The sequence below is a fragment of the Diaphorina citri genome, unplaced genomic scaffold (assembly GCF_000475195.1).
Source record: "Diaphorina citri unplaced genomic scaffold, Diaci psyllid genome assembly version 1.1 scaffold824, whole genome shotgun sequence".
Classification (NCBI taxonomy): domain Eukaryota; kingdom Metazoa; phylum Arthropoda; class Insecta; order Hemiptera; family Psyllidae; genus Diaphorina; species Diaphorina citri.
This window is the reverse complement of record NW_007378256.1, coordinates 10,464-35,184: the sequence shown is the minus strand read 5'-3', so window position 1 is coordinate 35,184 and position 24,721 is coordinate 10,464. Positions and strand designations below refer to the sequence as shown.

At 37.8% G+C, this 24,721-nt stretch overlaps 1 protein-coding gene and 1 non-coding gene across 2 annotated transcripts; both read right to left on the bottom strand.

The window, feature by feature from the left end:
• Nucleotides 1-1,687: 1,687 nt before the first annotated feature.
• On the bottom strand, nt 1,688-20,983 carry LOC103511644 (the record flags this gene model as incomplete). The annotated part of the gene is given in 17 exon segments (XM_026825837.1): nt 1,688-1,694; nt 2,146-2,215; nt 3,698-3,946; nt 4,435-4,648; nt 4,928-5,068; nt 5,698-5,919; nt 6,264-6,443; nt 6,836-7,021; nt 7,423-7,601; nt 7,851-8,024; nt 8,083-8,235; nt 8,780-8,874; nt 9,376-9,557; nt 10,446-10,551; nt 10,837-10,915; nt 14,316-14,590; nt 20,800-20,983. Coding segments are annotated over 17 exon segments (2,696 nt in total), but the record flags the coding sequence as incomplete, so codon positions are not given.
• On the bottom strand, nt 13,150-13,222 carry Trnak-cuu. Its single transcript has one exon. It is a non-coding gene; the product is annotated as a tRNA-Lys (tRNA).
• Nucleotides 20,984-24,721: the final 3,738 nt, after the last annotated feature.

Genomic DNA, 24,721 nt, shown 5'->3' with positions numbered 1-24,721 from the left:
AAAGGTCTTTTTGCCAGGAACACGAAAGTGATGGTGCAAATTTGTCCAGAAAACCAAAAAGCCAAACAACTCGACCTATTTTGATGAATTTTTTTTTGGTTGTTAAGAAGAGTACTCGGGGTGACATAGGCTACGTAAAATTATCACATTTCATCCTGATTCAAAATGGCGGCGGTTCAAAGTTATGCCTATTATACTGCTCTGTGGGACATGTCAGGGAGTGCGTAGCGTGACCGTGGGTGTGTATGTGTGTAGTGGATGTGTGTGGTGGGTGGATGTGGTGTGATGGATGTGTGGTGTGTGTGTGATGGATGTGTGGTGTGTGTGGTGTGATGTGTGTGTGTGTGATGGAGGTGTGTGTGTGTAGTGGATGTGGTGGTGGGTGTGTGATGGGTGTGGTGTGATGGGATGTGTGTGATGGGTGTGGTGTGTGTGTGGGGGGGTGTATTTGTGTGTGTGTGAGTGTGTGTGGTCCCGTACAAAGGACGGGTCAACCACTAGTTTGATATATAGGTCGACTAGGTTTGGATAAGTCCTTCTATGGGCACAGACCGACAGACAGACGACACCAAAGCGAATACAATAGTCTGTCCCTTGTACCTTTTTCTTGTACTGAAGTCCTTTGATAAATGTATAAATTTGATATCAAAATGTCTTCAATAAATGACCCGCTGTGTCAGCCTATGCCATATGATGACACATACCTACCTCTAAAAGAAAAAGTGTTTTCTACAAGTATATCGCAAACAAAAGTTATTGATTTTCAAAATGTTACATATTAGTGACATTAGTACGTTACACGAAGATCTTTTTTTTTTAATCAGTATGATTATTATACGTAGTTCCTGCGAAACCATAAAGGACAGAAGCTATAAGCTTCTAATTTCCTTGAGTATGACGCTGTTCTATCGCGACCAAAACAAAAATCACAGAAAATACCATCGAATATCTAAAATAGTTTTATATATTGCCTCTCCCCTATACCCGCCTCCATTATATCGAATATACCTGGTGTCTAAAATTAACGTGCATACCAAACATCAAACATAAGGTCATAAGGGTGATTACTTGATTTAATATGGAACTTTTTCCTATGTACAAGGGTCCGTAAACGATCTCAATTTGAATGAGAAACGACGAATTTTGAGAGGAACAAGAAAAGGAGCACAAACCATTTTTTCTTCAAAAAACAAGGAAATTTATTTTTACCAAACAACAGAACAATAGTGAACTAGAAAAAGCATTAAAATAACATTGTGAATAATAGAGACGAGACAGACTCGTATTTTAGGATCATAATCACTGTGTAGTACATAAGGCCATATTATTATGATCACTACTTCCTGCCTGGAGCTGGAGGTACAGTGGTACCATTGCCTGCTGGAGTAGTGCCGTTTACAGCTGGAGTAGTGCCGTTTACAGCTGGAGTAGTACCGTTTACAGCTGGAGTAGTAGTATTTGCTGGAGCGCCTGGAAAAGGAAGACAAACATGATCAAAATTTTATCATAAAATCAAATACATATTATATGAATTTTTGTAGCGGACCTAAGAACTTTCCAATGGTTCTTTTACTATGCAAATATTACAAGGCGTATACTTACCTGTAGAGTTAGCATTGATCAGAACTGAAGCGAACACGACCAAGATGATGATAGACAGAACTTTGCGGGAAGTAGCCATCTTTGATTATTTGCTGAAATGATATAGTTCGCAGATGAAATAAGTCTAGTTCACTCTTTGAAGCTACGGTTGCAAGTGATACATTTTCCCTTCCAGCCACGGGGTTTTATAGTGGAGACTTTGTCGAGGATTTCAGAATTACGAGCAGATTTTCGATTATTAGAATCCTAAAATTGTTTATACAAGTGTGTGGCTTTGATTCTGAATATTTTGCAATCAAAAGACAAATTCCATTTTTATTTTTGCACTCTTTTTGTGTGTGTTGTTGGCACAGAATACCTGATACGTAGTAACAACCTATGTTCTAGAAGATTTTCTCAATTTAATTGCCCTGCTTATAAGTTGGTATTGTCAACTTTAGAATCTTTAGATCAAAAAGGTCTATAAGTTTAGATGTTAGATAATTTATGTTATGGGGGCAACTTTGGTTTACAGCTACATAGAATTCTATAAATTGGACTTACCTGTTGAAGGGTAATTTAGTAGATAATGGTTGTGATGGTTCTAGCTGCTCTCTTGTCAAACGTCTGATACCTGCTTCATTCAAAACAGGGTACTTATAGGCAATTGAAGGCAATTAATATTTAGGCAAAAACACAGGTAGGTAAGTAAATAAAATAAGTTTAGTTATTACAAATGTTATTTGCGAATTATTATTTGAACATTGTTGCACATCAATATGTACTCAAGTGCAATTTATTTATGTAGTTTTGTAGCACCTGCCTTTTATGGCAAGTATCTAGAGAAGAGAATAGACTTCCATTTAGACGTTTTCTAAAACTATTGGTTAGCTGGCCCCATTGCTTAAAAAAAGCTGTGCTAACAGTTCACAGATGGAGTTACATAAACCAAAGTTGCCCCCATAACATAAATTATCTAACATCTAAACTTATAGACCTTTTTGATCTAAAGATTCTAAAGTTGACAATACCAACCTGTAAGCAGGGCCATTAAATTGATAAAAAATGGAATTTGTCTTTCGATTGCAAAATATTCAGAATCAAAGCCACACACTTGTATAAACAATTTTAGGATTCTAACTATCGAAAATCTGGTCGTAATTCTGAAATCCTCGACAAAGTCTCCACTATAAAACCCTGTGGCTGGAAGGGAAAATGTATCACTTACAACCGTAGCTTCAAAGAGTGAACTAGACTTATTTCATCTGCGAACTATATCATTTCAGCAAATAATCAAAGATGGCTGCTTCCCGCAAAGTTCTGTCTATCATCATCTTGGTCGTGTTCGCTTCAGTTCTGATCAATGCTAACTCTACAGGTAAGTATACGCCTTGTAATATTTTGGCAATCATGTTCGCGGATTCGCGTCCCGAATCGACATTTTGGATATTTGGCAAGCCTATGCATAGGTACTGATTTTCTTTAACCACAATCGAATAAACTATGGGCTAAAGAATTCACGATCGAATAAACTACGTGCCTAAAAATTCCTGGAGGGACGCGCCCAGCTTGTTTTTTTTTTATCCCCAATCTGAAGTGATTAATAATAATTACCTATGATGTAGAGTTGTATTTTATCTACATAAATGAATACATTTTATAGGAGAATCTGATATAAACTTATCCCTAGAGAGTTGCCTAGCATGAAAAAATAATACTCAGACACACAAGCAATTTGTAATAGTTTCAGTGGAAAAAATTTCAATAGATCAAAATGATAATGTATTTTTTATTAGTATAAAGAGTAGAAGACAAGAGAAATCTACAAACTATATATTCGTAATGATAATGATTTGTAATCTTACAAATAACTACAAATAATAGATAGATAATGGCATATTAATTCCTATAGGTTGTATAGTTGATAGGTATTGAATTATAATGTCACACAAAATAGTGCACGGGTATGAAAATAATAAATATTTTGACCCTTGTAAAGCCAAATTGTGTTACATAATAGGTCATTGATTTAGATTTTAGATTATTTGGATCTCTTTCCGCTGTCGTTGAAATATTAATTCTCAATAAAATCTGCGGGTACAAGTTATTTACTTACTTCTATGTTTGACTACAGGGGGTCGACTACTATGGCATCGGGCTGCGGACATTCGCGCCAATTCCTTGGCGGCCGGTGCAAACTCTAGGCCATCTTCCCTATCTTGCTCTACCAAAGCTCTCTCTTGCTGGAAGGCCGCTAACCATCTGGCCTTATCCTCTAGGGATCGACAGCAGAACAGCAACCACTTGTCTTTATCCGAGCAATGGATTTTGATAGCGTGACGAACTGTGACGCCTAGGTGAGGATCTGAGAAGAGAAACAAGTGTGAGACTTTTGTAACTTTTCTGACTATGGTTATGAAAGTACGTATGAAAAGCTTATGCCTGCCATATACGATCAAGTATGCTTGATAAGCCGCTTGTTGCTTGATGAAAATTCAATCATCCAACGTGATTCAACCTGCCTGTTAATGTTCGTCACACACGCTCAAGCATACTTGACAAGCCGCCTATCAACGTGTGTGGCAAGTATGATGCATAATAATCCCCCTGAGAGCAACCACTGTCATCCGTTCTCTGTTTCAATATTTTTTCCACCAAATATGGGAAAATATTAGCTTCAAGGGATTTTTTCATTATAATTTAAAGAAGTGAAGGAAACCCACCCTGGATATCATATGTCCTTTAAAAAAAGAATTAATTCGATTTGAAATTATACCTCGTATTTTATCAACTAGTTCAGCTATTTTAATGACGATAAAGAACACTGTAGATTTCAGTAGGTATATGGCTTACCTTTTCCATCAGGTAGGTTTATAATCTGACTAGTGTCAATGTTGAGTCTGGCCTTATACACATGTGTATTTCGCTTGAGTATGTCTCGCTTGCAGTAGACTAGCTGATGATCAAACAGGAATAGAGTGATCGTGTTGGTCCACATACCAGAGGTAACTCGAATCACCTCCCCCTGGTGGATAAGCTGGGAACTAGTTTCTATCAGGTCCTCGCCCTGTGAAATAAAATCATTGAGTCAGTGAGTTGGTTTAGTAGCTACAGGGTAAAACTCCATTTGTCAATTTTATTGGTTTTGGTAGCAATTAGTTCTATCAACACCTGGTAACGGTAACAGTCAGCTGGCTTTAGTCAGTGAAGTGTATCAGTTATTTCTCTCTCTACCATAACACCTCTGTTGTTACATTTCTCTCTATCAAATCTCTTGGAACAAAAGGTGCAATAATTTTCTCGGTACAGGCGCGGTCTTATTCTCCGTTACTAGTTTGTGGCTTACCTCCCATCCTTCCACTCTCTGTTGCCACGCTGCCAGTTTCTCCAAACTCTCCATACGTCTCTTCCTCTCATTAATCAACATGGCAACGTCGCGCATTGCTTCCAGAGCCTCCGTGATCTTCACGTAGTCTGGATGATCAGTCTGAAATCACAACGAAAACAGGGATGAAAAAATTATGTTTTGTTTACAAATGTCGGGACCTTAATTATTAGGCCAATTTCCTACGCGCGTCCCAATATTTTTCTACAATGGAACTGGCTTCCAAGGCTGGACAGGAATTTGGCTGTGCTTGGTTCATGGGAGAGTTAACGGAACATAAAGGACAGTTAGGAGAGTTTTTGATACCTATTCTATGGAGATGTTGGGATAGACAGTTGGGCAAAAATAATAATAACTTGAAGTTGTTTTATGGGTTCGATTCCCGCCCGGGGCGGACATTATCCTAAACAGATGGAGTCGAGTGGATTGGACCACATTTGACATGCCTTCGGCCACACTCCATTTGTCAAGGGTCTAGGCTCATCTTGCCCTTGGGATTAATTTAATTTGAAGAAACCATTTACCGATGGGATAAGGTTCGTTCTCTAAACGAGTGGCTTTTTCCTATCCTGTATCTCTGTTGTTACAGTTCCCTCTATGAAGCTAAATAAAAACTTTCGTTGAAGTGTTCGTGGCATGCTGACATGTTCTGCCGCAAGACTGACGCTTCCTAGAGTCCCTACAAATACACATTAAATTTATATTACAAGTCTAGATAACTATATATTTACCTTGGTATACTTGAGTAGTTCAGCTAGCTGTAGTGGATACTTGCATATCCTCTGCACGGGAGTCAGTAGATATCCATCCAGGGGTATTTCTATTAGACCCCGCATGAGTCTGCAAGCCTCGAAGAACTTGCTATAGTTATTGTGTTGGTAGAGTTCTTGTAGAGTGGCTATGGCCATGGGATGACTATTACAATACTCAGAGTACATACGGAACCCGGATTTCTGAAATGCAAAATGGGATATAACGTCAAAACAGGATATTTGACTGAAGATCCCTTTTACATTGGAAGTAGGTTGTAACTATTGTGGTTAAATTCTCAAACAATGTTGAGGATAAAGTTCCCTTTTCACCTACCACCGCTCCGCTGGGATTGAACCCACGCCCTCCTGGTTACAAATAAAAGTAGAAGTTAAAAAAAAAAAAATCCAACAAATCAATTCTTTGACACCCCTGAATAACTTTACAAACCGGCTGATGGCTCTGTTTTTCTTAAAGCGACGGTATTTCCAAAGACCTCGTGTAAAAATATAAAGAAAAGGTTTTTACAAAATCCAAGCCAACTTACATGTTTGAGGAACGTTTCACCGATGCAGCTCTTATAGGGCGCATCCCAGTCTAGTTTGGTCTCCAGATCCTCCAGGAATGAAGACTGGAATGCCAGGATGTCCTCTAGATTCCCGAAGATGGTTTGGATTTGCTCCGGAGAGAACATGTCATTTCTCCGTCGACACTCGGCCAGGTAACCCTGAGGAGAAATAAACAACTGGTCAATAAGGGAAGGCATTGGACAGTTTAAGATCAATATAAGCCAGCCTAGTTGGCTTGGAATGTAGCGCGTCTGCCTTGTAAGCGCTCGGTCGCGGGTGCGAAGCCCGGCTGGGGCAAACTTCGTCCTAAACTGATAAGATTCTTTCGCAGAACGGCTTGCTTTTTAGCCCGTCCTTCCTTTATTATTAGGATAGTAATAAAAAAAGGTATAGTGGACGGGCTATTGTATTAGACCATAAGACTTCCGTTGATACAGTTTCCTCTAACAAAGCTCTAAAATAAAATAAATGTTTACCTTAACTACCATTTCCTTAGCCTTTTGGACATTGTCCTCTAAAATTAAGTCAAACTCGAGAGGCCTATGCTTACCTCAGACACATCATGCAACACTTTGACAAAGTCTCGCTCCGTGTTGATGAGTTCTCTCACTACTCTAGATCTGACCTGATCATTAGATAGGAGAGATATAGAGGTTCTTCGCCTCAGAGTTTTGCTACCACCGGATGCCAATGCCGCTAGACAATCCTCTACTGTGTCCTCTTGACTGACCCGCAGCTGAAAGAGGAGAAAAATATGTTGTTGCTTATTGTTTTCAAATGTCATGAACTTGGCCATTAGGTCCCAATACGGAAAAAAATATTGACCTTTATAATTTGCAAAGTAAAAACATTTTGATATTTGAGCTATAGCCACCAAAGGCCGAATAATTATCCCAGGAGAGGCCACAGGTATGCCGGATTTTTTCCCCCCTTGATAGGGACTTGTTCGTCATTATTCAAATTTAAAGCTCAAGTTGTGCCTTGGAACCACTTTTGCTTCCTTCAAGAAACATTTTCTTTTCTTTTACATCCATGCCCATTCTGGAAAGAAAAAGTTAGGTCTGGAATTTTCCGTCCCGGGCAGGATTCAAAGCCAGGACCTAAAGGTTGAGAGTCAGCCACGGTACCGGTACTTACCCTAACGAAAGCGGACGGGAACCAGCCCGACGCTTCCCCTCTAGTCCCCCACCACCAGTCTCTATCCAATGTATCCAACACTTCTATCACATCTCCAGCTCGGAACCCTAACTCCTCTGCCTCCATAGCTACGTGATCCCATACTGCCTCTGCCAACACCACAAAGTCTTCATCCATACCTGTGGAATAGCATGAGAATGAAATAAGAACAACTTTGTAAAGTGGGTATCAAGTGAAAATATGAAGTGTCTAAACAAATTAGGTAGGTACATAGGTAATGATTTTCTTTAACCACGATCGAATAAACTACGGGCTAAAAAATTCCCGGAGGGACGGGCCCGCTTGTTATTTCCGAACGACATCGGCAAGTGGGAACGGGCTCTAACTCAACTAAACCTCTATCCAAATATGGGTAGAAATGAACGTACCATGTCCACATCGCTTCCTATCACCCAGGGAGGTGACTGAGGATTCACTATCAGATAGAAGTTCATCATCAGAACAACATAGGGAGTTGGTACCATCACCTGGCCGGGTGCCCGGTGGTCCGCCACTAGTTTTAGTATTGTCTTCATCACTGAGTGTATTGCTGGTGCGTGAACCTGGGGAAGAGAACAATAAGATGAGAGAGGGTTCAATGAGAGGTACCTGATCCCTATTTTACCAGGGAGGTGACTGAGGATTCACTATCAGATAGAAGTTCATCATCAGAACAACATAGGGAGTTGGTACCATCACCTGGCCGGGTGCCTGGTGGTCCGCCACTAGTTTTGGTATTGTCCTCATCACTGAGTGTATTGCTGGTGCGTGAACCTGAGGGAGAGAACAATAAGATGAGAGAGGGTTCAATGAGAGGTACCTGATCCCTATTTTAGAAAAATTCACAAGCGGGCCGAGTGCTTTTCAGTTATTCACTCCTTTGTGAACTCATAAGCAGAGCTTCAATGAGAAGTACCTGATCATAAGAAGCAGACCAAGGTAAGCCGAATTTTTCTTTTCGGTGAAAAACTAGCCAACGGTGATGGCACGTTGAATGCACCAGTTCCCAACGGATCACTGAAGTTAAGCAACGTGCAACATTTAGTACCCGGATGGGTGACCATCTGAGCAATCGCGAGCTGCTTGTTTTTCCCGGCCCCACTCAGGCTGGGTGAGGTTAATGGGAGGAGGCGAATGTAGAGTGTCACCGAATAGAGGTATAACCCCTATCATCTTAGCAGTAATACAATGTAGTTAAACCTCTACTCTCTCTCTTTAATGATAGTAAATTTGAATTGTAAGCACTACGCCATTCTAATGTAAGCTATCAGGGGAGGGTAAAACTGTATTTCAAAAGCGGGGAATATGGTACACTTACCAATGGGTTTCCTCCTGAGCAGAGGTGATAGTTCATTAATTCCTAGAGGTTGACTAACAGAGCGGCGCAATGCATGGTGAGGTCTAATTCGTTTCCTGGAATTCACAAGTTACAAATTTCATCAGTAAATGGTTTCTTTAAATTAAATTGATCCCAAGGGCAAGGTACACCTAGACCCTAGACAAATGGACTGTGCCTGAACGCATGTGATGTTGTGATGTGTTTCAATCCACTCAATACCGAAACTTACCAATAAGAAGGTTAAAGTGAGGAAATTTTAGATAAACACACATTGTTCCTAATGGGATGGGACTGAAAAGTCCTTCGCCACAACGGCAGGGATTGAACCCACACCCTACTGAATACCAGGCGAGCATATTAACCACTACTCCACAGAGCTAGGCCCAAGGTCCTATTACTTGTTGATTTATTACTTTCTAAGCTACCCTAACAACATTTTTGGTTGGGTAATTGTTGGCCTTACTGTATATGTTATACTGTAAGGCTAACAATTACCAAACTATCAATGCTGTTAGGGTACATTTAGAGAACTCTGTACTAATAAATGAGAATTTGGGAAAGCAAGAAAAACTCACGTCCTAGTCTGAACGTCAGCACAATTCTCCATCCTGGTTTTGACAGGGGAAGGACTAGATATCATCTTCCTATAGCTGTTGCACACATCCCAATGAAATAGGCGTTGACCCCCTAGGTCACTGTGTGTTCTGCGTACCATCTGGCCCCGCCTTCTAGGTAGACCTCGAGACTGTAACTCCGCCTGTAATGAAACGGAATCATAATAAAACACTAACTTTAGCTTTCAGTTTAATTCTTATGAAAATTTTAGGAATTTTAAATAACAAAATATAATTTTAATTTTTGGGCCAACAAGGATTCATTTATTTTTTCTTCTTTTTTACTTTCGTTATTGAAGAAATATAATAAACTAGAAGAGAACGAAAAAGATAATCTTGAGAAATGAGAACTGAGGATTAGGAAGATGAAATGAAAATAGAAAATGGAAGTAAATCTCATCTTTAAGACGATGAATATTATTAAAAACATTAAGATGAGTATTTCATTATTTCACAGCAATGAACTTAATAAAAATATTATATTACACCTAAGTCTGTGATGTAGCATTTCCATTCCGCTGTATGTCCCTGATAAACCAACAATTTTGTTAAAAATCGTTATCGAAGAACTCTTAGTTACATACGATTGTATTTTCGGTAAGTCTGTGATGTAGCATTTCCATTCCGCTGTATGTCCCTGATAAACCAACAATTTTGTTAAAAATCGTTATTGAAGAACTCTTAGTATTTTCGATAAGTCTGTGATGTAGCATTTCCATTCCGCTGTATGTCCCTGATAAACCAACAATTTTGTTAAAAATCGTTATTGAAGAACTCTTAGTTACATACGATTGTATTTTCGGAATTTTTTCGCCACTTTAGAACATCAATCCAAGTTGGTACCTCAAAAATAATATTAAAGTTAGTTACAAAGATCTACCCACAACCATCAATATAAATTTTCTCAAGAACCTCTAAAGTCAAATATAGAAACATCTTTTATTGTGAACACCAACGTAAAAGATCTCAAATTATGCTCCCATTGAGAGAAAACTTGAGTTTTTTATATCCACTCCAGTACCTCTCCCTACCATTTCTATTTGGATACCACTGTCCCCACTGTTACACTTCTGGTTACGGGATGCCTTCTTGCCTTTCCGATGTTCCTTGCTAGACCGCCAGATGAGAGGTCCGAATCTAAAGGAACGAGAAATAAGTGAAGGTATTATAGGTATAGAAGGGATTTTAGTACATTAGAGCATATTTTTATAGTCCTTTTTCTGCAACATGAAATTGCGTTTTCGCTCGAAATTTCCAAATTTTGGGCCGAAGTAGTGTAGGGTATATTGCCAGCTGAAAACACATGTTAGCATGAAAAACATCAGGAGAAAATTTCCTTTGAAAAAATTTCGGACAAACCGTTTAAGAGACTTGATGAAACAAACGGACGGACGGACAAACTAAAGGAAAGTTGGAACTCACATCGTACAATCTCTAGTTACGGGATGCCTTCTTGCCTTTCCGACGTTCCTTGCTAGACCGCCAGATGAGAGGTCCGAATCTAAAGGAACGAGAAATAAGTGAAGGTATTATAGGTATAGGAGGGATTTTAGTACATTAGTACTTATTTTTATAGTCCTTTTTCTGCAACATGAAATTGTGTTTTCGCTCGAAATTTCCAAATTTTGGACCGAAGTAGTGTAGGGTACACACGTTAGCATGAAAAACATGAGGAGAAAATTTCCTTTGAAAAAATTCCCAAATTTCGGACAAACCGTTTGAGAGACTTGATGAAACAAACGGACGGACACACTAAAAGAAAATTGGAACTCACATCGTACAATCTCCACAGTGTAAATAAAATCACGATAAGTGCAATTTTAGCACAGTTTCGTCATTTCTCGGAGCGAGACAAAACAAAGGTCGCACGTCTCGTCCTTATCAGAAATTGGCACACAACTCAACACATTTAATAGTTTGTTTTCTGTGATAACTGTGTTGACCATACATAGGTTCTAGTGATAACGGACGGCCTTAGTCTATACTCGTACATTGACCATTTGCTAGGACTCTTCATACCCACACAGAATAATGTAAGTTCATAAATGAGATCAAGTCAACGAGGTTTGATAAGTTTAATTTACTGACGAACTCTCCAAACCGGTGCAACGGTTGGCGGCATTTTACCGCTTTTTGGCGGTTTTCGGTGTAATTTAACAATATCTCGGGAACGGTACAAGCTAGAGACTTGAAATTTGGTATGTAATCCACAAATGTGACAAGAATGCAACTCAAAACGTTTGGTTGAGATGGTTGCTGCGCTTGGCGGTATTTTGACCGCTTTTGGACAGATTTCGACCGCTTTTTGGCGGTTTTCAGCTATAGCGACAAAACGGTTAGAGATATTATAAAAGTTAGGGTAAAAGAACACTCAAATAAGCATCATTCAATAGGATAAGGAAAGTCGTGTGATGTTCACACCAGATTTTTCCACCATAAGAGCCATAACTCCTGAATGACTTATCCGATTTTTGCCCTTATCGCACCTTTAGGAGTTCCCGCAGTAGTTCTTTTTGTATGTGAGTTCTACTGTTCACTAGTATATTTCCTGCATGTCACAAGTCACAATGCTATTGTTCACCAAACCACTAGTTATTCAGTCTGTCCATATTATGGAAAAGGGTAACGCATATAAATTTTATCCTTTTCCTGTCTATGCAGAATTATCATAAACCATAGCATCTCCCCAAACTGTGACATCTCGAAGAGTTTGTGGGTTTTAATGCAACAGTTTCATTGAGGGAAAAAAGGAAAGAGGGCTAATCCCAATCTTACTTATTTAGTTGGTGCTAACTCCAATCTTACTTATTTAGCTGGTGCTAATCCCAATCTTACTTATTTAGTTGCAGAAAGCCAGCCGTTCCGAGAACAAACATTATCCCATCAGGATAAAATCCGCCTCGGGCGGGAATCGAACCCGCGGCCTAGCGCTTACGAGGCAGAGGCACTACCAACTAAGCAAACTAGGCTGGAGTTACATAAATACATATATATAAGTAGATTGTGTCACATTGTTATTCACATAGGTACTGAAAATGTGTCTGTATGGCTCACAGGCTCACACATATGGTTGACAGTTCATGGGTGTAAAAATATGACTCACTGTTAAAATGTGGACGGTTGTTAAAATGATGCTACACGTTCAATTTTCAAGATAAAAGAGTGATATCTATTTTAAATGAAAGATAACAAAATGAGGTTTACTTTTTTGGGGATTTTGTTTGTGATGGTGATCAGGTGTTGCAGACAACGCTATCCGAAAAATCGCCCTAATTTTGAAAACATTCAATCTGTGTGCAAAATCGACATACTGTCTTTAGCATTTCCTGGGCTATAGCAAGAATTTCGCGATAAGAAGCACCCGTTAACTCATCCAGAGTTCTTGTCTTATAAACATACACCTTGTTTTTAACGTATTTCCATAAAAAAAGTCACATGAGCTAAGATTGGGTGAGGAGGGAGGAAAATCAAAATTAGTCCAAAAATCCACTACTTTTAAGAAATGCCACCACAGCGAGAGCCCGATGTTGTGGGGTCCACGACTACATTGTAACAAAAGCTCATTTAGTTCTGAACTTAGTGATATTAATTTCAACAAGCTACGACAAGTTATAATAAAGTAATGGGCAAATCAAAACCGTCAGGTAACTCTGGACCACCTTGTATTATGCAGCCTTACATCGTTTCACACGTTGAGATTCACATATTAATAATAACATAAAATATAAAAAAATTCGCCCAACGTGGGGCTCGAACCCACGACCCCGAGATTAAGAGTCTCGTGCTCTACCGACTGAGCTAGCCGGGCTTGGTGAAAGAGGGGGGATAAATAAGAATGTTTAAATACAAGGGTAGAGTCTCACTGTGTGTTGAGTAGCGTAATGTGAGTAGTGTCTTGATAGTACGCGCGTCAAGTTATGAATGGGCTCGGTGTGGGGGTCTTAATGAGGTGATAGGAGAGGGAATAAGGCCGGGGGCCACAAAGTGAGTTTAAACTCAGTTCAAGTTTGACTCTCGGATTAAGCAATCTGATTGGTTGAGTTTTAAAAATTCCTAAACCGAAATTAAAACTTAAACGGAGTTTGAACTCACTTTGTGGCCGCTTGCCTACGTTGAACAAAATAAAGAAAAGTCAGCAGCACGTGTTATTCCAGACAGTTACCCTCCAGATACTAACCAAGCACAACATTGCTCAACTTTATTGATCCTTTGGCCTTTGGGACTGGTGCATTCAACAAGCTATTGCTGCTGGCAACTCACATTAAATTTAATGTTTTTCATCTGTCAGGATGTAGGGTTTAGGAATCAAAGGTGTCAGCTTTAGGTGCATTTTAGTTTCTGAGATGTCAGCTTAAGGTGCTAAATTTTTTTCCGTTTTCTTAATTTGCAATAAAAATAGATATAAAGCTTTTACAAAGAAACCAACACGTGTATTTGATGCAGAAGAAGAACAACCAAACCATATAACACCACGATATTAAATAGACAAAAGGCATGATATTTCCGCAGCTAAAATAGAAAGAAAACCTTTAATAGTCTCATATCGCCTTCATATTATCAATAATATTGTCAATTGACAATACGCTCCTACGAAAAAGTATTGTCATACACACCACGATATTAAATAGACAAAAGGCATGATATTTCCGCAGCTAAAATAGAAAGAAAACCTTTAATAGTCTCATATCGCCTTCATACTATCAATACTTTTGTCAATTGACAATACGCTTCTATGAAAAAGTATTGTCATAATATTAAATAGACAAAAGGCATGATATTTCCGCAGCTAAAATAGAAAGAAAACCTTTAATAGTCTCATATCGCCTTCATATTATCAATACTTTTGTCAATTGACAATACGCTCCTATGAAAAAGTATTGTCATACACTATCAATAATTTTACAGTACTGACAAGAATATTGACGAAACTATTGATATTGCGCGGGCGGTATTAGTCGCTAGTGCTTCTTTACTTACCACAAGGGGACTATCAGTATCATCCAGGATTTCCTCATCAGCCAAATGATCGGTATCATGGGACTCGGAACTGTCTCCAGTACCTCTCCCTACCATTTCTATTTGGATACCACTGTCCCCACTGTTACACTTCTGGTTACGGGATGCCTTCTTGCCTTTCCGACGTTCCTTGCTAGACCGCCAGATGAGAGGTCCGAATCTAAAGGAACGAGAAATAAGTGAAAAGTGAAGGTATTATAGGTATAGGAGGGATTTTAGTACATTACTTAGTATCTCTATATTTTTATAGTCCTTTTTCTGCCAGATGAAATTGTGTTTTCGCTCGAAATTTCCAAATTTTGGGCCGAAGTAGTGTAGGGCTGTAGGGTATATTGCCAGCTCAAAACACATGTTAGCATGAAAAACATCAGGAGAAAATTTCCTTTGAAAAAATTCCCAAATTTCGGACAAACCGTTTGAGAGACTTGGTGAAACAAACAAACGGACGGACAAACTAAAGGAAAATTGGAACTCACATCGTACAATCTCTTCAGTGTAAATAAAATCACGATAAGTACAATTTTAGCACAGTTTCGTCATTTCTCGGAGCGAGACAAAACAAAGGTCGCACGTCTCGTCCTTATCAGAAATTCGCACACAACTCAACACATTTAATAGTTTGTTTTCTGTGATAACTGTGTTGACCATACATAGGTTCTAGTGATAACAGACGGTAGTCTATACTCGTACATTGACCATTTGCTAGGACTCTTCATACCCATACAGAATAATGTAAGTTCATAAATGAGATCAAGTCAACGAGGTTTGCGTTGACCCCCTAGGTCACTGTGTGTTCTGCGTACCATCTGGCCCCGCCTTCTAGGTAGACCTCGAGACTGTAACTCCGCCTGTAATAAAACGGAATCATAATAAAACAGCACGTCTCGTCCTTATCAGAAATTCGCACACAACTCAACACATTTAATAGTTTGTTTTCTGTGATAACTGTGTTGACCATACATAGGTAACATAGGTTCTAGTGATAACAGACAGCCTTAGTCTATACTCGTACATTGACCATTTGCTAGGGCTAGGACTCTTCATACCCATACAGAATAATGTAAGTTCATAAATGAGATCAAGTCAACGAGGTTTAATAAGTTTAATTTACTGACGAACTCTCCAAACGTCCGAATAATTTATGATATTTATCTTAATAGACCAATGGGTACTGAAGAGACATACATTTTCATTCATCAAAACCGTTTAATTGCTCATAGGTTTTAACCTTTTGCCTGCACAGCACCTTTTCCCCCCACTGTAAGTCATTTTATGTATGTATTTGTAGATCATCTTTTGAACAAATTACTAGGCTAAATGAAAAAGACCTGCATATTTTGGCACTGTAAGGAGAGACCCCCAAGGCTCAAGTTCTCGAAGAAGATAATAAAATAATCCAGTATCTACTGTTTTGATTGTGAACAAATAAATTCAGCTTTGTTCATTGTTCCTCTTTTGAAGTTAGAATTTCACAACACGAAATGTTTCAAACATTCATTTTTAGGGGGAGGATATAAATTCCTTTGAAGATAAAGAGCTATTCCAAGAATAACTTTAGCTTTCAGTTTAATTCTTATGAAAATTTTAGGAATTTTAAATAACAAAATATAATTTTAATTTTTGGGCCAACAAGGATTTATTTATTTTTTCTTCTTTTTTACTTTCGTTATTGAGGAAATATAATGAACTAGAAGAGAAGATAATAATAATAATAATAATAATAATAATAATAATAATAATAATAATAATAATAATAATAATAATAATAATAATAATAATAATAATAATAATAATAATAATAATAATAATAATAATAATAATAATAATAATAATAATAATAATAATAATAATAATAATAATAATAATAATAATAATAATAATAATAATAATAATAATAATAATAATAATAATAATAATAATAATAATAATAATAATAATAATAATAATAATAATAATAATAATAATAATAATAATAATAATAATAATAATAATAATAATAATAATAATAATAATAATAATAATAATAATAATAATAATAATAATAATAATAATAATAATAATAATAATAATAATAATAATAATAATAATAATAATAATAATAATAATAATAATAATAATAATAATAATAATAATAATAATAATAATAATAATAATAATAATAATAATAATAATAATAATAATAATAATAATAATAATAATAATAATAATAATAATAATAATAATAATAATAATAATAATAATAATAATAATAATAATAATAATAATAATAATAATAATAATAATAATAATAATAATAATAATAATAATAATAGTGCTTATTTATACTGCTCGCATAGGACTGAAAAGTCCCTTTACTCCAGCAGTAGGCTACTACTATTATTGTGGTCAAATTCTCAAATTATATTGAGGATGAAATTCCATACCTCGGCTGGGATTGAACCCACGCCCACCTGTTTACCAGGCGAGCGCCTTGACCACTACACCACCGAGGCAGGTAAATGAACAAACGAAGTGAGTTATTAATTTTTACTCAAGATTTTGCATCAAATTTGTGTGTTTGTCCCGCGATAACTGCCAGTAGGGTTGGTAAAAGTCTGATGAAATTTGCCACAAGAAACTTTAGCAGTTATGCAGTTATTCCTCTATCTAACAAAACACCCTGTATGCAGAACATCTCGTTCAGGTTATGATGTTATATGAAATTTGATATTATGCTGATACAGCTAGCTGGTTCACGTTACTACACCTAGATATACTTGAATCTATTAGCAAAAAATAAACTAGGTTCCTCCTAGTAAAATATAATATTCACCTACATATGAATTGAAGTTAAAATATAGCTACAAAAACCCCATGCTCTATTGGAGTTCCAAATTTGTTATTTTTTCTTCTCTCAGTTACAAAAAGCCTTTTTGTAAACATATTATTAGTTAGTTACATTCTAATATTACACTATGTAGGTTCATAGTAGATACAGGGTGTCTACCAAAATGGAAAAATAAAATTCCCTGACTTTTCCCGGTTTTCCAGCAATTTTTCAAAATTTCCAGTCTACTTTTCCAAGATTTTCCACCCTATTCCCACTGCGCCGCAGCCGATTTTTTTTTTTTTGTTTTTTCCCCAAGCAATGTTCTCAGAATTTTCCACCCTATTCCCACTGCGCCGCAGCCGATTTTTTTTTTCCAAGCAATGTTCTCAAGCCTGTTAAATATTTCAATCTTTTTTCATCCGACTAGGGTAAGGTCTTGAGTCCTCCATTTGCACCATGAAATAACTGCGCCGCAGGCCAAATTTTTTCAAGATAAATGACCTTTGACCAAGATAATGACCTCAAGACTACTACAGCCATTTCTCTTTGATCTGGCTTTGGGCGCCTAATAGGTATATTAACTATAAGTGAACTGGCATTATTTTAGAATATAATAACAGCGCCGCAGGCGAAATTTTTGAACATTTTGGTCTAAAATCTTCAGAAATTCAGTCTCGTCGAAATCCTAATCTTCAGCTCCGCAGGAGAATTTTTTGAAAAAGCATGAACCTGAAGTTTGTCATTATACAGTCTACACATTCACATATCCTGGCGGGGATGAAGGTTAACACAAAAAAGAGGGAAATGAGCAGCGCCGCAGGCGAAATTTTTGAAAATTGTGAGCTACAATTTATAAAAACCAGAATTAACGAAATTGAAATTTTTATGGCCACAGGCGAAAATTTTGGTCTCTAATTTAAAAAAAACTTGGTTATCAAAAACACAAAATTAGGCGCCGCAGGCGAATTTTTTGAAGATTTTGGTCTACAATAGTAAGAGAAGTAGACTTGTCAAAGGTGTAATCTTCAGGGCCGCAGACGAAACTTTTCAGTACGTAAGTATGTAACCTGTAGCTTGTCATGTGTCAGTTTTTTATGTAATTAAATACGTGTAAAAGACGAGTATAGTTATTCCCCCCAATAGATTCCTGTAGAACACAAAATGACAGCGCCGCAGGCGAAATTTTTTTCGAGAAAATTTAAGTAGCTCCTTAAGGTTGCAGCATACTTTTTTTACTGACCAAAGTCTCTTTTCTCGTTTTATAGGCTTTGAAATATTTCCAAAACTTTTTCATGAAGAGACAAAATTTCAGCGCCGCAGGCGAAATTTTCGAGAGATTATATGTTGCCCCTTCATGGTTGCATACTTTTTTAATTGAAATCTTTCTTTGTTTTTTTTTTTAGGCTTTGAAAAATTCCCTGACTTTTTTCGATTTTCAATGAAGGGATTTTTCCAACTTTTTTTTTTCAATTCCCACCCGTTTCATTCAACTTTGTGGTTCAAGAAAACTCCTTGCATGAAAGAATACGTAAGGGTAATAGAAAGTAAAAAATACAGGCTTCGTTAAAAGTCTATCCAAGGATGTTTAATGTAAACTTATTCAAATATGAAGGGATTTTTCATGCTTTTCTTTATTCTTCACACTGTTCAGCCTTCTTTGATGTGTATGTGCTGTGACTATCAACATCTGTCTACCCTTGAAAACAGTATAGGGCCATTCTTGTTTTAGTTATTTCATCCATAACACAATGTATTTTCAATTTCTTCTTCTTTTTTCATTACCTATCATTGGAATAAAACCACTACTTGTTCTTCTCGTTCAACAATAGAGCCAAAACAAATCTACCTAAATCCCGAAGAAAACAAAACAAGCTAAGCTGTAGGTTGTCAGTAAAAAATTAAAAATCCAAAGAAAGTAAACTATTAGTAGTGTTACCACCATTTCAATTCTTTGTTTACTCCCAAGAATGTACCGTAAAAAATCTCTACTGTTTATTGAAAACATCAGAAGTACACAGGTCATTGTCACTAGAACCACGCATTCAAGAAAACAGTAATTATTTCAATACCACAAACTATGACCAAATAACACACCTCCTCGCCACAGACCCGATGGTATACACAGTTCACAAACATACCTACATCAGAAGTACACAGGTCATTGTCACTAGAACCACGCGTTCAAGAAAACAGTAATTATTTCAATACCACAAACTATGACCAAATAATACACCTACTCGCCGCAGACCCGATGGTATACGTATACATATACACAGTTCACAAACATACCTACTCATAAACATATATGTAAAATAACATATATGATTATTTCTCAGTCTTACATAGAACATTAAATCCAGGGGTGGAGGTAACTAAAGGAACATTCCAAAAGAGGAAGATTGCATGCATAAAATTAGAAAATGTCCAATGTTCATTTATGTAGGTCTCACATTTTAATTTTACAGTAAATTTACTTTTGGTAAAGATACGTCCTCTAAGCTCAAAGATATTGCACCTTCAACTTCGTCTGGTAGGTGAGATATACTCGTATATTCACCACTGAGCAACCATTACACATGAATAATGTTACAAGTGCCTGAATCAATTGCCGTCTGGTAGGTGAGATATACTCGTATATTCACCACTGAGCAACCATTACACATGAATAATGTTACAAGTGCCTGAATCAATTGCATATAGAAATGCATAGTGCACAGAAATATCCTACGCTCCTGCCTCCTGCTTATTATGAGCACGAAATTCCATCAACACTTTCAGGAGAGGCAGGAGCCATTCACCTATCAGTAAAATGCAGGCGAATAACCGAAACACTCCGGCAAAAAACAATTTTACAAGCAAACCTTTCCAATTTATTCCACTTTGCTTTCTCGTGAAATGATCGGAGGTGGAAGCTTTGTGCTCGGGGAGTTTTTCCTGAAAATCTGATGATGAGATAATTCTGAAGATTTCGACTTTTCCCTGACTTTTCCAGTCTCCATGAAATTCCCTGACTTTTCCCGGTTTTCCCGGTTTTCCAGTCTGGTAGACACCCTGTAGATATTATAGTGGAGAACATTGAATTAGTACTCAATCAACTATTCCAGCCTTGAAATCTATTTACCATGTTCTATTCAAAATACGTAAATTTTTTCCTCCATTCCTATGATTATGAAATTTTGTATTTTTGGCAGCAAAGTTTCATTGCATAGATGCGTAGATTTATGTATGTAGTGATTTTATTCTTTGCTCCTGAGTTGGAGGAAGAAAACGACCCTAGGAGAATATACTGATAGATTTTGACGTGACTTTGTGAAGCTACTGGTGTTCCTAGGAGAATAATCACCTAAAGTTCTGATTCACAGGTAAACTCACCTAAATTTCTGATCCGTATGAGGTGATGCGTAGATTTATGTATGTAGTGATTTTATTCTTTGCTCCTGAGTTGGAGGAAGAAAACGACCCTAGGAGAATATACTGATAGATTCTGACGTGACTTTGTGAAGCTACTGGTGTTCCTAGGAGAATAATCACCTAAACTTCTGATTCACAGGTAAACTCACCTAAATTTCTGATCCGTATGAGGCGGGGAATCCGGCGGTTCAAAGTCATGCTGATATTGCTTAGCGGTAGATGTGGAATCCAGGGAAGTGTGCTGACTAGAACTGTTCGAGGCAGATTTCTTGTAGAATCGGAGCGAGAAACTCTTGCGGAACTTTTGGAGAACGCTTTCCGTGACATTGTAACCTGAGGAGAAGTTAAACAGATTAAAGTGAAGAATGGAGAAAAACTCGGTAACTTTGTGTTGGTGAAGAGCCATGCTGGTCAATTTCAATTTTCAATTTCAATTCAATAAAGCATTTATTTTGTACAAATGTACGTTTGCTTGTTTACATGGAAATTACTGGTAGAGAACGCCTCAGGCGTAACCTCGCCCAGTGCTCTTCGCCATAGCTTTGGTGTCCCTCTCTTTGTGGCCTTTTTCTACAATAAGACCTAGTAGACTGAACATCAAACCCCAGATCCTATAAATGTCAGTCATCCCCTGCAACACTGAGACTTTTCACGTACCCTAATGTTCCTAATCTTCCTCAAAAACAATTTAACCTAGATCCTATAAATGTCAGTCAACCCCTGCAACACTGAGACTTTTCACGTACCCTAATGTTCCTAATCTTCCTCAAAAACAATTTAACCATAATGACATCTGAGGTAGGACGAGATGGCTTGCCTTCGGATCCAGAACTAACAATACCACGTCGTCTTACCTGGAAAGCAAAAACATCAGAATTATGAAATGGTTCCAATTTCTTCCCTTCTTTTATTTCTGAGTCAGCCTAAATTTAACCTCAGCAACATTTCAGTCTCCACACTCAAATACGACTGTGTGGTGGACTCATCAAAAAGCATTAACTTTCGGCGAGCAATAAAGTTTGCCCATAAAACACTGGACACAATTTATGTAGGAAGAGTGTATTGGGCTAGGATAGTATTGCAAAAGCATTAACTTTCGGCGAGCAATAAAGTTTGCCCATAAAACACTGGACATAATTTATGTAGGAAGAGTGTATTGGGCTAGGATAGGATTGTGTTGCAGTACTCAACGGTGGAATGACCTAGGATTGTTGCAGAACTCAACGGTGCGGTGGAATGACTTGATGAGCTAGAGGAGACTACGTTGCAACATTCAACGGTGTGATGACCTAAGGGTGTTGCAGTATTCAACGAATATTCACGGATGACCTAGAAACCTTGGACTCGAGAGTAATTTTCTTGAAAACTAATTAACTAATAATTATTAGACTAACGGAACTTTACTGTCACCTACATTTAGACGAGAGATTGGGGAAGTTTCATTAAGTCAGAGGATACCTTGGGGCGATTTCATAGGTGAATCTGGAGTTACTTTATGAGACATCACTAACAAGGTACACAGTTTTCATCACTAACAAGGTACATAGCCAACAGTGTTTCTTTTATACAAGGAATATGGAATCTATTTTCTCACTTTTTAATGGAATCCACATGGACGAACAGTCGGTACCTACTGTTTGAAGACATATTATACTATGTTCCAAATCTAGTGGATCCCCGTAACCGTATTATTTCAATGTTGCATCGCTTCACTGATACAATTTTCTAACAAACGCCGAGCAAGCCCTGTGCCTATGCCGTTTCCAACACACCACCACGAGCATTCAACATTGAGCATGTACCTTACTGGTTAATGGCAACTCATTTGATATTCAATCGAAACAGCAAAGTTGGACGTGAGATGAAACAGCAAATAAAAACAAACACGGGAAGTCATTTCTCTCAGGTGATATTCAATCGAAACAGCAAAGTTGGACGTGAGATGAAACAGCAAATAAAAACAAACACGGGAAGTCATTTCTCTCAGGTTTTTTTTCGGAAGGTGTCAGACAATTGATATTGATGACTTTCGACGAAAACTTTCTGCTAGTTAAGTGTCGGGAGTTGGTGAGATACTCGCAATGCCTGACCTCAATATCCCACACTTTGCATGAAACTGTTCAAAACACCCTCACAAATGGAATACATGCAAGCAGTAGGATGCTAGCAAGACAGTGATATCCTGACATCATTTATTTTCGTTGAAATAGAACTGGGTTAGGCTCGAGTATTTATTACCAAATAAATAGTCAGAGTCATCAATAAGTAAGTTGTCTTGTTTATAGTTCTTTGTTTGTAGCAATAAACACCAGCTAATGACATATGAAGTAGTGTCACGTTCTAAAATAACCACTCCATCAAAAATCAAATGAAAAAAAAAAAAAATCCATAGGTTACTATTATATCAATGGTGGATGTCTTCTTCATACCTACTTCCTACTTCTTTCTCCTACTTTCCTTTCCTTATTCTTTCTATTATTACTCCTTCCTGTTATACCTACCTTGTTTTTCAGTTATCAGTTTGATTTCTCCTGACCTAGAAACCTTGGACTCGAGAGTAATTTTCTTGAAAACTAATTAACTAATAATTATTAGACTAACGGAACTTTACTGTCACCTATATTTAGACGAGAGATTGGGGAAGTTTCATTAAGTCAGAGGATACCTTGGGGTTTAACATGACACTGTTCTTAAGATGGATGATACCCACAATGGATACCATGATTAATTTGGTTACTTTGTTCAAAGGAAAATTGATGACTAGAGAAAATCGCGTACACTTCCCTTAGCTCCCCCTGCCAATGGACCCAAAGTTGATAGTCTATTCTTACCCAAGACCTGTGGATTTTCCTTGACTTTCGATCCGTCCATTACAATGGACAAATACCTATGCGCTATCGGCGACATTGTTGGTGACAACAATATGGTTTTTGCCGGGAAAAACAATGACCTCGTTAAGATCTATCTTACCAGCGAGTCAGAAGTCCTAAAGTTTTACGAGAATAATCCCCAAATAGTAATTGATAATAAAGTACTTACTGTGAGAAAACTCGTCAACAACGGGCACAAGATCTTTTTGTGTAACACCGAGCCTGGTATGCCGGACTCCATGTTGATCAATGAGTTGACTAAATATACCAAAATTGTGTCCGATATGAAATTCGTCAACTTGGGTTCACGGAATGAACGATTTGGCCATTTAATTGGCTTCCGAAGAACTGTTCTGGTTGAAGACGTGGAAGACCTTCCCGCGTCATTCAATCTGTATTATGAAAACATGACTTATAAAATCTTTATCGTCATTGACAGGATGAAATGCTTTAACTGCAATGGTGAGGGCCATATTAGCAAAAATTGCCCTGTAGAGAAAATCTCGGCGCAAGAACGTCTTAAGATTGCCAAAGAGACTCAACCTGATGGACCTCAAGCTTCCGGTCAAAGGAGTGAGGACCCTACTTGTTCCTTCCTTCCAGCCTTTGCCACCCGTACTCCGACCACAGCTGTGCCACCACTGATGGAAACGGCCGTCGCCTCTCCGGTTCCTCCGTCCGCAGATTTGAGCAGTAGCGATGTTCCCATCTTATCTGAAGATCTTATTTCCGAAAATGTTCTCTCTGTTAAAAAGGCCGATCTATTGCCGAATGAAGTGAACGATGGGAGCCAGGTTACTAAAGCTCGCACTCCGACCACAGCTGTGCCACCACTGATGGAAACGGCCGTCGCCTCTCCGGTTCCTCCGTCCGCAGATTTGAGCAGTAGCGATGCTCCCATCTCATCTGAAGATCTTATTCCCGAAAATGTTTTCTCTGTTAAAAAGGCCGATCTATTGCCGAATGAGGCGAACGATGGGAGCCAGGTTACTAATGCCGTGATTGAACCCCTCCCCCTTGGTAGCGCTCCCTTGACCGAAAGTAATGAATCCATTAACATGGATATGGACATTGTGCCTGAGAAGGGTAAGAAGCGGGCGCTTACCCAATCCCCCCCTCCACAGGACAATGAGAAGAAGGTGTGCGTCCAAATGAATGAACTTGAGCCTATTTGTCCTCTCATTGAAAAACATGAACCATC